At 40.0% G+C, this 16,467-nt stretch overlaps 2 protein-coding genes across 2 annotated transcripts; both read right to left on the reverse strand.

Moving 5' to 3' along the window:
• Nucleotides 1-433: 433 nt before the first annotated feature.
• Nucleotides 434-7,673, reverse strand: LOC105911696 (carboxypeptidase O-like). The gene is made up of 9 exons (XM_031558823.2): nucleotides 7,554-7,673; nucleotides 6,416-6,476; nucleotides 6,029-6,130; nucleotides 3,301-3,405; nucleotides 3,082-3,198; nucleotides 2,702-2,795; nucleotides 1,851-2,053; nucleotides 1,684-1,768; nucleotides 434-1,308 (listed from the first exon to the last, which is right to left on the reverse strand). The coding sequence occupies exons 1-9, from the start codon at nucleotides 7,616-7,618 to the stop codon at nucleotides 1,049-1,051; spliced, it is 1,092 nt and encodes a 363-aa protein (XP_031414683.1). The 5' UTR covers nucleotides 7,619-7,673; the 3' UTR covers nucleotides 434-1,048.
• A 3,693-nt stretch (nucleotides 7,674-11,366) lies between these two features.
• On the reverse strand, nucleotides 11,367-15,570 carry LOC105911697 (carboxypeptidase O-like). Its single transcript, XM_042702883.1, has 6 exons — nucleotides 15,370-15,570; nucleotides 14,707-14,808; nucleotides 13,778-13,882; nucleotides 13,537-13,653; nucleotides 13,134-13,227; nucleotides 11,367-12,505 (listed from the first exon to the last, which is right to left on the reverse strand). The coding sequence occupies exons 1-6, from the start codon at nucleotides 15,565-15,567 to the stop codon at nucleotides 12,222-12,224; spliced, it is 900 nt and encodes a 299-aa protein (XP_042558817.1). The 5' UTR covers nucleotides 15,568-15,570; the 3' UTR covers nucleotides 11,367-12,221.
• Between the last annotated feature and the right edge of the window lie 897 nt (nucleotides 15,571-16,467).

A 16,467-nucleotide genomic window follows, 5' to 3' on the forward strand; every position in this document is an offset into this window, starting at 1 on the left:
CTCGCCCATATTTAAAAAAAAAAAAAGATCAAGCAAAGTCTTATTGAATAAAAGTGCAGGAAGTATCCATGTTACAAACCCTGAAAGACATATAATATATTACAACTTGAACATGAATTATGTTGATGACAATGTATTGTTATCAATGTAGGAACAGTGTATTGTCTTAAATGTTACCAATAAATCTCAATTGGACCAAGAAATATGTTTGTATTTTTGGGCGATTTATTTGTTTATGTGTGTGTTTATTTATTAATTTACTTGTTTATTGACGTTGTTTGCAAGAATAGAAGGGGGAACACAACTTGTGAGTCACTGAGACATGCCATTCTGCATGAAAGTTGAAGGTATGTGGACATTGTTTCACTATTGCATCATCTGACCTTGTGATGTCATCTAAATTTAAGCTCACAAAAATACCATTTGTGCCAAATTTGGATTTTGTCAGGAGTGCTTGTCACCAATATCACACAAGTTTATTATATATTTTTAAGTCCTTTAGTCCTTTAACGACTTTCTTCAGTTTAAGCTATACACACGGTGACCAATAGGAAGACCGAATTATAAAAGTACACATTAATAGATAAAATGTAATATTATCTATCTAAAAAAAAAGTTCTAATGCCAAACAGTAATTTTAGAACATAGACGTGTTTGTGTTCTTTGAGTTAGCACTCAAGACTAAAGAGCGTCACCATTTAAGTAGTCCACAAGCAAACATCCGTTGGCATTTTGGCAAGTAAAACAGCAATGATTGTGACATTCACATGAATTTGTATAAAATGTGGACAGATTCATATTTACGTACCTGCACCGGTCCTATTCTGGCTGCTTTCTTTTTTGGACGCATCATGTGCTTTTTATTCATTTTGGTACTCTAACCATGAAATTGTTTGCATATATCACAGCACAAAAAGACACATAATATATTCAAATTATATTTCTTCACGGTGTCATAGAAAGATTTATTTCCTTATCTTAGATATGGGTCTAGCGCATAAAGGGGCAATCTGTATTTAAATCCCTCTATGTCTGCAGGTCCCCTCTTTTACAGAAGGGCTAGCAGTGTTGAGGCCAGTACTGTTGTCCACAGGGTTGCCGTAACGCTGGCAGCAGCGTTGTAGAAGGCCTTGTCGTGAACGTAGGTGATGATGGAGCGAGCTCCCTCATAGGCCTCTTCGCAGGTGGGCTGGATCTGGTCCTCGGGGAGGACGAAGCCGTGGACACCCTTGTCCCTCAGCTCGAATGTGAAGGAGTAGGGGATACCGACAAGACGAGCCCAGTCCATGGAGGTTCCTCCTGCAGGGTCTGGGAAAGGTCCATCAGATTACATTCTGTTCTACAAAACTCTGTCTTCATATCAGCCTACCTGTATCTCTTTGTAACTGTAAGTATTGGGATAACTAAGTGAACTAGTAGTGAACTATTTTGTCCCAGGGAATTAATGCTCTGCTGTGTCAACTTAACCAGCTCTAGCTAAAGGTTTGGCACCTAGAAAATTAAGGACTGGATAAGAGCATCACATTCTAGAGTTGTTTGTGAAAAAGGGTATAAAATAGTAATGTAAAACATGTATACTAAAAGTAGTGTTTCATGCTCTGCAGTGTTGCATTGAATTCCCAAAAACTCCCAGTTATTTGTAACACTGTTTGAGTGAGTGAGAGACGTGTGTAGATTACATACATAATGCTTCTGTGAGGGAACCCACTACATAGTCCATTCCATGAACTGCCTTTACGGCTTTGGCTGCAGCATTCACCACCTCCGTCTGAAGAACAGGTCACAGGAACAAATCAGTTCGAGCTTCCAGCCAGTGGGCTCTGCCTGTGTCTGTCTGATGCTAATCTTACCAGCTCATCGTAGTTGGGGGCCTTGATGTTGGGGTGGCCGTAAGGGAAGAGGATCATCTGGCCGAAGGAATGGATGGTCAGGAAGCAGAGGATGTCTTTGCTCTTGGACTGCACAAAGTCCACCACAGCCTTGGTCTCAGCTTCTGATGTGGCCTCGGGACCGTGGTAGATGATGGAGCAACAGTTCGTGGACACACCAATAGCTGCAAACCCAACATCAGCATTCAGAATCTTAAATCAAGTGATCTGGAGAACAACACTTACATTCCAGATCAGACATGAAGTTGATTTCATGTCATTTTCTTGAGAACATATCCCACTTAGTCTTTGAAAAAGAAGACCTCTACTTGAATTTTTATGGGAGTCAGGGAAATCATAGGGCTGGCTACTACATACCAACCGATACAAGAAGAAAGAAGGTTGGTTTGAATTAACATTTATTGAACAGAGTTGTTGCACGGTGTAAAAATTAGATAACTATAAGTATACTTTAAGGATTTTAAGTAAGGGATAATGTATAGTCCGGCGTTCATTATCGAAAAATAAATCCCGACAGGACGAACAGGTCTTGTTTCTGGCTTTGCCTCAGTTTTATATTTCCCGGCATGACCTCACTCTTGGTAAGTAAGTAGTTTTAATATCAGACCTCCGAACGTTGGGGTGGCCCAACTTTTTGACACATTCTGAGGAGCCGTATAATAATCATTCTTTTTTGGTACACTTACATAGTGTTTCATACTCAGTCAGTATACAACTACAGCAATTAAAATGTTACTCACACATGCAATGTATATCAAAATAATTCCTTCTCGGTTGGTGTGTAGCAAATGTATCCACAGAATAATACTCACTCCCCCACACGGCCTCATAGTTGCGGTTGAGGTCTGTGCCTGTGCAGTTGCAACCACCAGTGCCTGGCGATCTGTTTTTCCTCCACAGCCGAGTCTGGAGACGTGGGCGTCGATACATTTAGTCATTTATAAGACCAAGGAAAGAAACAGCACACTAAGTGACTGTACACTACATCTAATGTTCTTGCTCACTTGTAAAGACTGATCCCACCACGTGCTGCCTGAAATTTCTCAAATGTATGACACCATATGAATGATCTTCATAACATGTTATCTCACGCTCATCTCACACTTGTCCACCCATTGCAGTGCTTTTTAGGGAACTAATGTGTAAAAAGCAGAATTTGACCAAAAAATCCAATGGTTGCATAGGTACACACCGTGTTGTCTGTCCAAGTGTACGTGTAGCCATCCACATTCAGCACAGGGGTGATGTAGAAGTCCAGGTTCTTGAGCATCTCCCCCACCTTGGTGTCGGTTTTGTAGGTGCGAAGTATCTGTGTCAGAGACAGAGAGTAAGGTTAGTCAAAGCGGGATTTCCTTATAGGCCATCTGAAAGAGCCGTCACAGTGATTTGATAAGGAGGTGAAGCACCCCACCTCTTTGACAAAGTGCTGGCAGAAGGCCGGGGAGATCCATTCTCGGGCGTGGATACCACAGTCCATCCAGATGGCCTTCTTGTTTTCAGTGGATTTCAGGCCAATCTGCAGAAGCGATGATATCTTAAGTAAGCCAGCATGAGAAGGGTTCAAGAAAGGCCATGGGTTCAGTGACCACAGCCTTCATGTGCTGGTAAAAATGTTGCTTTCCTGCACTAAAGGTTATGTATGAAAATGTCCTTGATTTGATTTTGAAAGAAAATCACACTTTTATGATTCGAATAACCTAAAATTGATCAGAAATATAGTGTAGAAATTGTCAATGTTGTGAATCATCCTTTCCGAACCATCTTTTGGGTTTCTTGGAGCATCAACACTTGTGGAATTGATTATGATCTAAAAATGGTCAGGAAGAAAGAACTTGATAGTCAAAAATGCATCAGTCTATCATTTGTCTACCAATTAAAGCTATTCTATGAAAGTGGGCAAGATATTTTACAAAGGTTTGCATCACATCCTTCACAGAACAGTGCAGAGGGCCCTTAGCCGTGATCCAAAGAGAGGCTGGAAGTCCCAATGCACAACTGTGTGGATAAAAGCATCAGAATCTCTAGTTTGAGAAACAGATGGCTCATAGAGTCCCAGGTGGCAGCTTTATTAATTATTTTATTCAATTTACTTCAAATAGTTTATTACAGCTTTTTTTTTTGCCTCATCTTCACTGTCACTTATCAAAACTGCACATTTCTGTGTGTATACTGCAGCTGCTCTTACAACAGGTGTCCACAAGGGAGATGACAAACAGCATTAATGGCTACGAAGTTGCACGATCCAAAGTATATTTACTGATCGGCTTGAATGACATGCTCCGGTAGATCAGTTATTACAACGGTGCTGAAAGCACCTAGGGAATGTGAGTGATTCAGGTTCAGTAGTCATTATAAAAAATATCACCATTCATTTCAATGGTTTGGATGAAATAATTTCTTCCACCTTAAACATCCTACTCTTTGGCATTTCTGCTTATATTGTGAGCTCAATCACTTACTGCATTGCCTGTAGTGTGTTTGCGTTTTCCCTGGTTGCATTGGCTGTTAATGTTATTCTTTACAGGACACTGGAGTACCACACCTGTCCCCTGATCGCCAGTGGTGGACAGTAACGAAGTAGATGTAATTCGTTCCTGTACTTAAGTAGCATATAGATGTATCTGTACTTTACTCAAGTCTTTCTATTTGGTGAGACTTTATACTTTGACTCCACTACATTTCAAAGTGAAAAATTGTACTTTTTACTCCATTACATTTAGTAAAACCTCTCGTTCCTTTTTACCAAAGCGAATCAAATCATGAGGGGTCAAAGCGAGTGCAGAATCACACCAATCAGGGCTCAGCGCGCGATTTGCTCTGAAGTCCTTTCAGTTTCGTCAGTTTCGTTCGTTCGTGGAGCGCGAGCTGCGTTGAATTTGTTACTGCAGCATTTTGAGGATGTTTTATGCTCATGCTTACTTAACGCTACATAAATGATGGAAATGATGGGAAAACGGCTGACACTTATTTGCCTGAAGTCCCTTGGCCTTATTTGGGCAAACTTTTTGAATAGGAAGAAAGGAAGAAGGACTTATTTTGTTTTAAGTGTCTTCTCTGCCTGCCTAAGTACAATACAATATCCTCTTTTTAACAGTTCGACCTCCAATTTGAAAAAACGCGTTGAGGTAACTTATTTTTATTCTGGTAGGTTTGATGACTAGCAACCGAATTATTTTAAATTTAACCTACATTGTCTGCATTGTGTGTTCGGCTAAATTAGTTAACTAGCAGCTATACGCTAGCATAGCTTGTATCACACTGCTCAAAAGAGATGGACTATCCGATTCAATACAATACATGGGAATGCTCTTTAGTACCGTTTCACTGAAGCTCGTAGAATATGTTCCTGCATACTGAAATGGTAAATACTGAAATTGGTAGGCCAGGCACACTTTTTCAAGAGTGTTTGTGATTCTAGCCGGGATGTTTGCGCACCCACTTAGTTAAGCAAGCTAGTGTTCTAGCCACTAGAATTTTGACTTGTTAAATAAATAGTAAAGGAGCTTATGTTTTACTACACTAATTAAATGTGCAACTAAGTTACAAATACATGTAAAATGAAATACTTGTTCTCTAGTGCTGTTATTTCATAACCACTTGGTCTTACCTAATGGCAATAGATAGCTTTCAATGTTTTGTGCTTATACTCTTTTAAATAGACAAATGTAAGACACTATTTAAACAGTGGCATTCGTATTTCCACCTTATATCAGTTGATTGAGCAGGAGCTTTGACGTGAAAATGATAAAAGGCCATTAGAACCATAATTCATCAAGGTACTTTTACTTTTAATACTTAAGTATATATGAAGGCAAATACTTTTATACTTCTACTCAAGTGGAAATTCAAAGTGCATACTTCCACTTTTACTTGAGTAATATTTTACACAAGGTATCTATACTTTCACTTAAGTACGTAGTTAGTGTACTTCGTCCACCACTGCTGATCGCTACACAAAAGAGCAAGGCTCATTGGTATGGCATTTAAAGCACATGCTCAACCCTCAACCGTAGTGACGACACTCTGTAAAAAGACACTGTTGTGTATAATGCTGCAGACAAAGAGTGAACTCCAACCCCTACATCCTGACACGTGCCCCTGTGTACTCTTGAGTCGTGAGATAAGGCCTGGCTTTTTACCTTGAGGAATGCAATGTCTCTGTTCTCATAGGACTTCCCATAGACCGTGCTGGACACCACTTCTGGGTTCTCAGTTTCAATCTGCTTCATCCATGCCGTGATCTACAGACCATCACACAACATTAGCAAGGATGAGGATGAATAAAGGAGTGGAAATCGAGAATGTTTACCACAACACCAGTTACCACACAATCTATTATAGTTATTGTTAAGGTATTTATCAAACATTTTCACCTAAAGCGACTTGCAAAATAATGCATGGCGTGTTGTAAGTCATTTCATTTGTGTAGAGAAATCCATTACTGTGTAATTTACTAATGTTGAAAAGCCTTTGTTTAGATTCTCTGCTGTAGTTGAGAGTTGTTCCACAGAAAATAGCTCTCTCACCTCAGGCAGCGGGTGATACTTTGTGTAGTCATAATTTCTTGGCTCCACTTCTGTGAGCACTCTGCTCAAAACAAGGAACACAGAGATTTGCAGATAACATGTTTGCTGATCAGACAGCTCTAATCTGACTAAATTGGAAGACCAGGGTGATTTCTACTCAGATAACATAATTTATTGATACTTGAAGACTGCTGTACTTCAGGAGTGGAGGGAGAGATGAAACATTATCTCTAGTTGAAAGACTAAATTGGATGCCTATCTGAGTAATATAACAATCTAGGATAAGCTAAAATAGATTTCAAGGGATCATGAACCCTGTGAAGATCCACTATCAACACAACAAAGTGTTGGGTAAAACTTTGTTGTGTTGATAGTGGATAGCTTTTGCATGAGTCAGATATTCCTACAGATTACATAATTCTTTAAAGCACACACTTTTTAGAGTATAGCAACCAGAGCTGGGTAGAGTAGGCAAAAGCTTAAAGTGTTGTTACTTTATAATAATAATAATAATGATTCAAGTAGAAGTAGAAGTAAAAGTACCTGTCAAAATAATGATTTGAGTAAGAGTTAAAATGTATCTCACAAAATGAGCACTCAAGTATAGAAACAACATAACACAGCCATCAGCACATTCAACTAAATCACATTCCAAATAAACCCAATCAAAAAAGCAAATTAACAAAAACTTGTAGGCTGGAGGTCAGCTGGTGGCCATTTGGGTGCCCTGAGCGGAATTGCTTTGTGGTGAGCTGAAGCAGGAGAGACTGCTGTAAAGACTAGTCTTTCAACGTTATGTATAGGGCAACAGTACACTTAAGTGAAGCGCCCATAATAATGCTTTTGATCCCATTTATGAAGATGTATTCATTATTCATAATACCTCCCCGTGTCTAAGAATCTATTTATAAAATATCATGTTACTTAAGTTATGTAACATTAATTGTACATTATCAGGCATTATGACACATATCTGTTTATAACAAAAAAAAAACAGTTTTCAGAGTTTTTTAGCCCACTTTTGGTAGCCAGTATTCAATATGCATGATTCAATAAGCAATCATTGGCATGTTCAGTGTTTTACCAAAGAGTTAATACCATGTTGAAATACATGTTAATGTATTTTCCCAAGTCTCACCTTGCTGTGACTGACTGTCCACTCAGTAGTACCAGCATCAGAACTGCAACCACTGGGGTCTCCATTATTCCTCCGATCGTCTGTCCTGCAGCTTGTATCAGATAACGTGTGTACAATGTCATGGCGTGTCGATCTAGGGTTTATAGGGATCGTTATCTGATGACAATATTATCTCTTGTGGGATCGGTTTGATAAGCAGTGATACGAGATGAGATAAGATTAGAAACTTTATTGGCTGATTTGAAGTGGTCCCCAACCAGGGCACAGTCACAACAATTAAATACTGAACTGCAAGATTGAAAATTTTTATTATTTTAAAGCAGCTAAAAAGCCCACTTTGCAAACATCCTAAAAGCTAAAGGAATTGTGAAACGCTGTGCTTAACAGTATATTGGAATTGACAATTCATGATGAGAGGTGGAACATTTGTTGGAAATGATGCAAAAGGTTTGTCCTTTGCTTACATGCTTTCTAATGTTGAATACATTTGCTGGTATTGTTATGAATGAAAGGCGCTTGTGGTTCAGATCTGTACTGCTGAATCCTGTGTCCCACGTGCTTCGTTACTGCACTTTCCTGGAATAAAGACAGATTGCTGCATCAACCACAACATAAACGTCCCTTTTCTTACAAAAAGAGGGGAATTGATGAGTATTCTACTATTCTTCTGTTTCAGGAAATCTGCACGCTTTAAACAACATAGAAAGGAGGTTTAAGGATAGGGATCATCTGCTTCTTGTTTTGACGGACAGTGGCAGAACTTTTCAAAAGCCTACGTATAGGCGAGTGTGACATTGTGCCGTCAGCCCAACGAATTGTGGCATAGTATTTGCATACGTTGGCTGGGTCACAGAGAGTAGACTGACAAATAAAGCAAGCTTGTTGTTGGTGGTGTTTTTTTAGAACTTAAGAATGGAAGATCTAATTGTTAAATACATCACAAAACACCGTTCGCAGGGGGATGTATGACGGAATAGAGAACACGGAGGATAAGCCCTACGGGTTGGCAGGGTCCTGGTTCGAGAATTATTCCGAGATACCAAAACACAAAAAAGGGAAAGTTGCCAATGCCCATCAAGGACTTCTTACCACATACAAAGTGACCAAGAAAAGATTAGATGAGGTAGAGTAAGAGAGAGACCTACTGAAAGAAGATCATTATTCACGTCTTAATGGCATGATCACGTCTTATCACGTCGCGGGGCAGCACACATAAAAAATCTTCAGATTAATGACACGCTTTTGAAAATGGAGAAAGAGTAGTTGCAGAAAGAAATGGGAACTCTCAAGGCTAATAACAACATGTTGAAATCAACAGTGGTGTTGTCAGGTGAGTGACATATGCAAGAATGCATATAATTACGTAAGAAAAACTGCGTAGCCTACATAAGGATATGTACAGTTGTCGTTCTCCAACATTCAGATTCACGGGATAGTCAGTGCCAACAGACAAGTGCCATGGTTAAATACCCAATGGCACCAATTCACTCCACCAGTGTGAGTAACAGAGCAAGTGGAGATGAGGTGATGTCACACACCATAAAATGCCTTACCCCCTCAGAGATAGAAGCAGTGGTAAAGAGTGTGGGAAAATTTGAATCTGGCAGACACGATCTTCTAGAATTCCTCACCAGTCTGGAGACCTGTGTGGACATTTACAGATTGATATATTCTGATGCTTGTGTTGTACTGAGCATGTGCCCTCCCTCTACATTATAGAGCCTTGGCAGATAAAGTAAAGCATAGGATGGGAAATAATAAGGACTGAAAAAAAGCACTACTGGAGGTCTTGGGGATTGTATCTGTCAATCCAGAAAAGTTAGCAAAAGTGACAATGAGGAAATGGAAACATACTGCATGCTTTGCTTTGATCTACAAAAGTGACCCCCAGGCTCACTCTTCCATAGAAATGCTTGTGACTCATCTCTCAGACTATGATGAAATTATTGCTAAAATGACACAATTTTACAATAATCAGGCCACTTATAAGTAATCCCACCCAGCTGCAGCTATAGGAAGTAAGCTTTCCCAACAGAACAGGAGACGAAGAAGGTCAGAATCTTTTGTCACACTCCATTTAATAGGAACATCCAGCAGCCTTTGCAGATAGATTACAGGAAGCTTTTAAGACATACAGTGGGTACCCTGACATCATCACTGAGGATATTGGCTATACATTTGCTTTGATCAACAAAAGTGATCCCCAGACTCAGGGATGGATTACCGAACGGGCCTACCGGGCCCAGGCCCAGGGGCCCATGAGCTCAGGGGGCCCCTAAGCCAGAGCCTCTACGTGAAGTCGCTGTTATATATCTCGTATTTGTGGTTGAAAAAGGTGTATTTTGTTCATTTGCTAATGGCTTTAATTGAGTGTACCTCTGCTGTGTTAGAAAAAGTACATATGCGCCAGGGGTGTAACTATAGACAACGCAGCCAGCGCGGAAGGTTCTTAGGCAAAGCAGACCCTGCTTTCTTACTTTTCTCGGACATATAGATGTCAAAGTGTGGCTAGATTAAAGTGGCATTATGTAGTAATTGTACTTCCGTTCGGTAATCCATCCCTGGTTACAGAGTAAACTTTGAACTGTTTACTTTCCCAAAACAATAGCCAAAGTATCTAATTCGACCGTAAAATCCAACACATTGTTGGTCAAATATATATATACACCTAATTGTGTTTGTGTGTGCGTGCGTGTTTTGCGACCTCACAATTATTTTTTCACGGAGGGGGGGGGGGGCGGCCTTTAACATGTCCAGGCCCAGGGGCCCGTGGTTTCTTAATCCGTCCATGCCCAGACTCGCTCTGCCATAGAAATGCTTGTGACTCATCTCTCAGACTATGATGAAATTATTGCTAAAATGACACAATTTTACAATAATCAGGCCACTTCTAAGAAATCCCAGCCAGCTGCAGCTATAGGAAGTAAGCTTTCCCAACAGAACAGGAGACAAAGAAGGCCAGAATCCTCATGTTCTCACGTAAAATTGTGTCATTTTGGCAAAACAGAGGTAAAACCTTATGTTTATGTTTGTGTTGATGTCGATGCATGATGGATGTGTGAAGATTCTTGTGGGGAAAGGGGGGGCAACATTTAAAAAAATATATAATTTCAGACACCAGATGACCAACCCAACGGAAAGGGGTACCAGTTGTGAAGCTGTACTGTGTCACTGCGCACTGATAACCAGCTCTTGCTTTGAACTAAATATTCACAAACAGCACATTTCTTTGTCTGAGTCATCATCCTCTGAGCAGCCAGGTATATTCATACTCTCTGAATTTTTGGATGTTTCATATGATTCTTTCATATGTATCACTTTAGACTGTTCACTTTAGATTCGTTTTAATATGTAACTGTATAAGACCACGCCATTGGCGTGGAAAATTGGTTCCTTACAATTATCAAATATATTATATGTTATATTATCAGATAACATGATTTTTTTATAATGACTTATTTAATGAAAATGCATCATGATTAACATGTAAAAATGTGTTTACTGCCACTGTGGATCACATCTGAACATATTGTACCCAATATGAATACTAAATATCATGTTCAAAGAAGCACAACAAATGTTGTCAAAAACATTTCCTGACAGCAACACACTAATCGCTTATTAACGTGACTAGTGCATGAGCAGCGATTGACACCTTGTCAGATACTCCTCCTGGCTCTGATTGGTTGTTTTGATTTGGTCATGGAGGATTCTTGCAAATTACATTAGGAGCACTACATGGAGCCAGAGGTGGCCCCATTGCATGCACTTCTGTCAGGACACAGAGATAGTTTTAGCAAATATGACAAAAAGTTATTTTTACACGGGTTACCATGGCAACTTTAATACATGTAATAGGCTAGGCTAGCAAGCTAGTCCACTAGAAGTTTCAAATTTAGCAATAGGAGGAGGAGCTGAGACAACTGTTGCAGTAGTGGAAAAAAATAGTACATTAGCAATAAATAAGAACCTCTCATTTTGCTTGTGTCACTATAACATAGAGGTAGTTGCCAATACTTTATAGTAAGTGTGCGCTAGTGAGACATACAGCTAGCAGGACAGTCCATATGGTGGCTATTACAGTGGCAGCAGTATTTGGAGTAGTAATGTGGAAGGCCTTGTCATGGGCATAGGTGATGATGGAACGAACTCCAGCGTATGCCTCCTCACACGCGGGCTTGATCTGGTCCTCAGGCAGCTCGAAGCCATGCAGACCTTTGTCCCTCAGTTCAAAGGTGAAGGACAAAGGTATGCCAATCAGACGAGCCCAGTCTTGGGAAGAGCCCGAGCTTGGATCTGCGGGGAGAGAGAGAAAGAGAGGGAAAAAGGCAGATTGAGAGAGAGAGAAAGAGAAAGAGAGGAATTGGTTGCTTGATTAGTTAGTGGACAACAGTTGGTTTGTGGAAACAAGAAGAACTTGTTGTACATATGGATACTCACAGATAACATTAGGGGTGCTTCCTACTGTGTAGTCCATTCCATGGACATCTTTAATGGCTTTAGCAGCAGCAAGCCCCACTGACATCTACCACAGCACAGATGGCAAGCATAAATATAGTGTACAGATTTAGGTAAACATTTTTCCATGTTCTTTTTTTTTCATCTTTTTTTTTGTCTGTACCACCACCCTCCCTTTCTCTGTCTTTCTGTTTCATTCCCTTCACTCTATCAGTCCTTCCTGTCTTCCCTCCCCTTCTCACTGTCACTCTTGTCTCTATCTTTTCTGTCTTTCTCTGGAGTCAGACTCACCAGTTCATCGTAGTTGGGTGCGGTGATATTAGGGTGTCCGTAGGGTACCAGGATGAGCTGGCTGTAGGAGTGGATGGTGAGGAAGCAAAGGATCTCGCTGCTCCTCGCCTTCACAAAGTCTGTGACGGCCTGCGCTTCACTCTCAGACAGCACGGTGGCGCCGTTATAAACCTCTGAGCAACACTTCCTGGAGATGCCCACCGCTAGAAAGAGAAATAGTTTCTGGTTTCGTTGTGGAATTTAACCATGCTAATGTCAAGTTGCTCTGCACAGTATTAAAAATGATTCGGTACTATTAGAGTGGCAGCAGTATTTGGCGTAGGCCTGTGATAATACTACTACTATTACTACTACTACTGCAACTTCTACTACTGCAACTACTACTACTACTACTACTACTACTACTAGTACTACTGCTGCTACTGCTGCTGCTGCCGCTACCACTACTACTACTACTGCTACTGCTGCTGCTACCACTACTACTACTATTGCTACTGCTACTACTACTACTACTACTACTGCTACTGCTACTGCTGTTGCTGCTACCACCACCACTACTACTACTGCTACTACCACTACTACTACTGCTGCTACTGCTATTACTACTTCTACTACTACTATTACTACTACTACTACTACTGCTAATACTGCTAATGCTGCTGCTGCTACTACTACTACTACCACTGCTGCTGCTGCTGCTACTACTACTACTGCTGCTGCTGTATAATAATCCTCACCATCATCATATAAAGTGACTGTGCCCAACTTGAGAGATATGACAGTGAACAATGAATCATACAGTAAACAACAAACAAAAAGGGCCACTCTTACACCCCCAGTTTGCATCAAAGTTGCGGTTCAGATCAGTGCCCATGCAGGAGTCTCCACAGTTGCCTGGCGATCTGGATTTCCTCCACAGTCGTGTCTGAAAAGAACAGCAGATACTGAATTACATTCACTCCTTCTTGACTCACCTTTGCCCTTGGGAATGGTGCTATAAAACTTTATATTATCCATCAGTAATGACTGCCGTTAAACTTTTTTGTCAGTTGGTACGGCTGTCAGAATGCCTGTGGTGTAACCATGTTGACTGATGATCTGAATAATATTAATTAAGAGACCCTAAATGGCTTAACCATTATTTATTTTTAATTGATCTGTGATAATGTTCATGTTATTGCATGACCTAATGTAAACAATTATGAATGGTACCATCAAGCAAAAATGTACTTACAGACTGGTTGAACCATGAGTAGACATAGCCATCCATATTTAAGACAGGGGTGACGTACAAGTCCATGTTTTTAAGCATCTCACCTATTTTCTCATCTTTCTTGTATGTGTCGAGAATCTGTTCAAAAAGAAAGGAATGAGCTATGATGCTGGGATTTAGTTTCTTGGGAAACTAAAAAGATGCAGATGAGCTTGACATATGAAGATAAGTGAATATTTTCTTTCCACTTTGTTCAACCCACCTGTTTGACAAAGTACTGGCAGAAGGCCGGGGAGATCCATTCTCGGGCGTGGATACCACAGTCCATCCAGATAGCCTTTTTCTTCTCAGTGGATGCCAGGCCAATCTGCAAAATCATAGATCATAAATGTATGTAGTGCAGCTCCACTAGCTCCACAGTCTTTAAGAATACACACAACTCTCTGATATGCATGCCTACATTACATGGGAAACCCCTTTGTGCTAAAGTAGTGCTAAATCTAAGCACAAGATCATATGAACCACTACTGTCTTTTCAGATGTCTACCAGAAGGCTCAGAAGCCCTCTAGTTTGTAGTTGATATCAGGTTCATGCATTCAATGGGTATAGAATACACTGAGTATAGTTTTAGGGTAAATATTGGGGGAAATTCAGAGATAAAATTAAACAAAATGCTTAAGTTGCATGGTGTGGGTTGATTCGAAACATTCTCAAACTGGTTTAAAGTAGCCTAGCAAGTGAGTGCAAGGGTAAGTGCTAGCGGAGAAAGCCTTAATGTATATCTTTGCTCACGTGCAGGAAACAAGGGAAAGACATTGGCTAGGTTACTTATCAGGTCAGCAGTCATAGCTGTTATTGACGCGTCTCAGGCATTCTTACTAACCAGCTTATCTACCACCTTGATAACTACCTTAATAACTTAATGTACCCAATACCTCACTAAACCAAACAGCCAAATACTGACCAGAAATGAACATATTGCAGTTGGGGCATACATTTGCTTAAATTTAAGCAAAAATGTAAAAGTAAATCTAATTTTGCCTCATGAAGTTGACATGATCCAATGAGATGTGATACAGTTTATCTAATAGAAACACTGAAAGAAAAGAAGAAAAAAACTAAATACACTGGAACAAAGTTAGCATCATCATTGTTGTTGCCTAAAGACTGCTGCAACAAAGTAAATGTACCTTCAAAAGTTTAATGATCTGTTCCTCATATGTCTGTCCATAGCGTACGATGGTGACAACACCCTGGTTCTCCTTTTGCAGCTGCTCCATCCATCCAGAGATCTATTCAGGCAAATGCAGACATGTTAGCTGAGGACGTCCTCAGAGTGCACTTTTAATATCAATTTGGAATTATTCATTTGGAGAGCTCAGTGGTTGGTGAAGCATTACTTCTGAGGGACCAGGTGAAGTGCTGGGAGCGGTAGCTGTTATAAGATTTGCTTAATAGGTTTAATAATAAGCCAAGAAAGTTACGGTTAACACCAATGTAAGATGTAAACCCTTTGAGGGGACAGTATGGTGTCAGTCATCACTATGAATGTGAATAACTGCCATACTGACCACCATACCTCTTGATGCTCTTTCGCTCGGGTTGTAAGCAAAGAGCAGATATCGCAAAACAACATTTAACCTCAGCTAACATGTTTTCAAAAGGTTATTAAAGGCCAGCAGGTCAGAATATTATGAAGCAATACATTTTAGTGATTTGTTTGTGATATGTTGAACTGAACCAACTCATCTTGCTTCTGCAAGGGACTTGTAAATGCCACGAAATGTCTTAGTTTACTGAAGTTAAATATTTGACACCAGTAGTTTTTTTCCTGTGGAAAGAGGTTGCCTCACCTCTGACATGTTGTGATATTTAAAGTAGTCATAATTCCTCGGTTCAGGGCCCTCCGCAACTCTTTGGCTATTAGAGAAGCAGAAAAGGAAGACATAAGAAGAGAAGAATGTGTGGAGACTTTTATCCCCATCTATATCTACATCAGCAGTGTCCATGGTGCTGGGAAAATTAAGATAGGGTTTCTCAAAGTTCTTCATCTAGACCAAAGGATGTATATCAACAAGGAATTTAATCTCAGAAGAATTATTCTGTTAGTAAAAAGAAAAACTGTTTAATTATGCATGAATCACACAATTCAGTTAAATGTAATCAAACTACAGAAATGTCCTCGTTTTTGTTCAATGTATTTTCCACTCAGTCCGTAAAAAATATTTCACAGGGTTAGTAGAATTCTAATGCAAATATTTGGTGTGACATATGTATATAGATATAGCCATACATATGTATGTAGCTATAGAAACATTAAAGGCACTTACCTCGCCTGACTTCCTAATCCACCTATAACCAAAAGTACTAAAATCCCTCTGATTGTTTGTGACATGGTTGAACTCCGTCTTTCACAACCTCCAAACATAGTCCTCTCCCTTACCTCAACGCAACTATATAAAGACATGTATATGTCATGTGGCAGATAAAGTAAAGAATAGGATGGGAAATAATCAGGACCGCACTACTCCAGAAAAGTTAGCAGAAGTGACAATGAGGAAATGGGAACATACTGCATCCTTTGCAGATAGTTTACAGGAAGCTTTTAAGACGTACAGTGGGTAGCCTGACCTCATGACTGAGGATGTTGGCTATGAATTTGCTTTGATCTACAAAACTGATCCCCAGATTCACTCTTCCATAGAAAAGTCTTTGACTCATCTCTCAGACAATGATGAAATTATTGCTAAAATGACACAATTTTACAATAATCAGGCCACTTCTAAGAAATCCCACCCAGCTGCAGCTATAGGAAGTAAGCTTTCCCAACAGAACAGGAGACAAAGAAGGCCAGAATCCTCTAGTTCTTCTGATTGACAGCACAGAGGTCAAAGCTTATGTTTATGTTTGTGTTTATGTCGATGCATGTTGGATGTGTGAAGATTCTTGTG

This window comes from Clupea harengus, chromosome 21 (assembly GCF_900700415.2).
Source record: "Clupea harengus chromosome 21, Ch_v2.0.2, whole genome shotgun sequence".
Lineage (NCBI taxonomy): Eukaryota > Metazoa > Chordata > Actinopteri > Clupeiformes > Clupeidae > Clupea > Clupea harengus.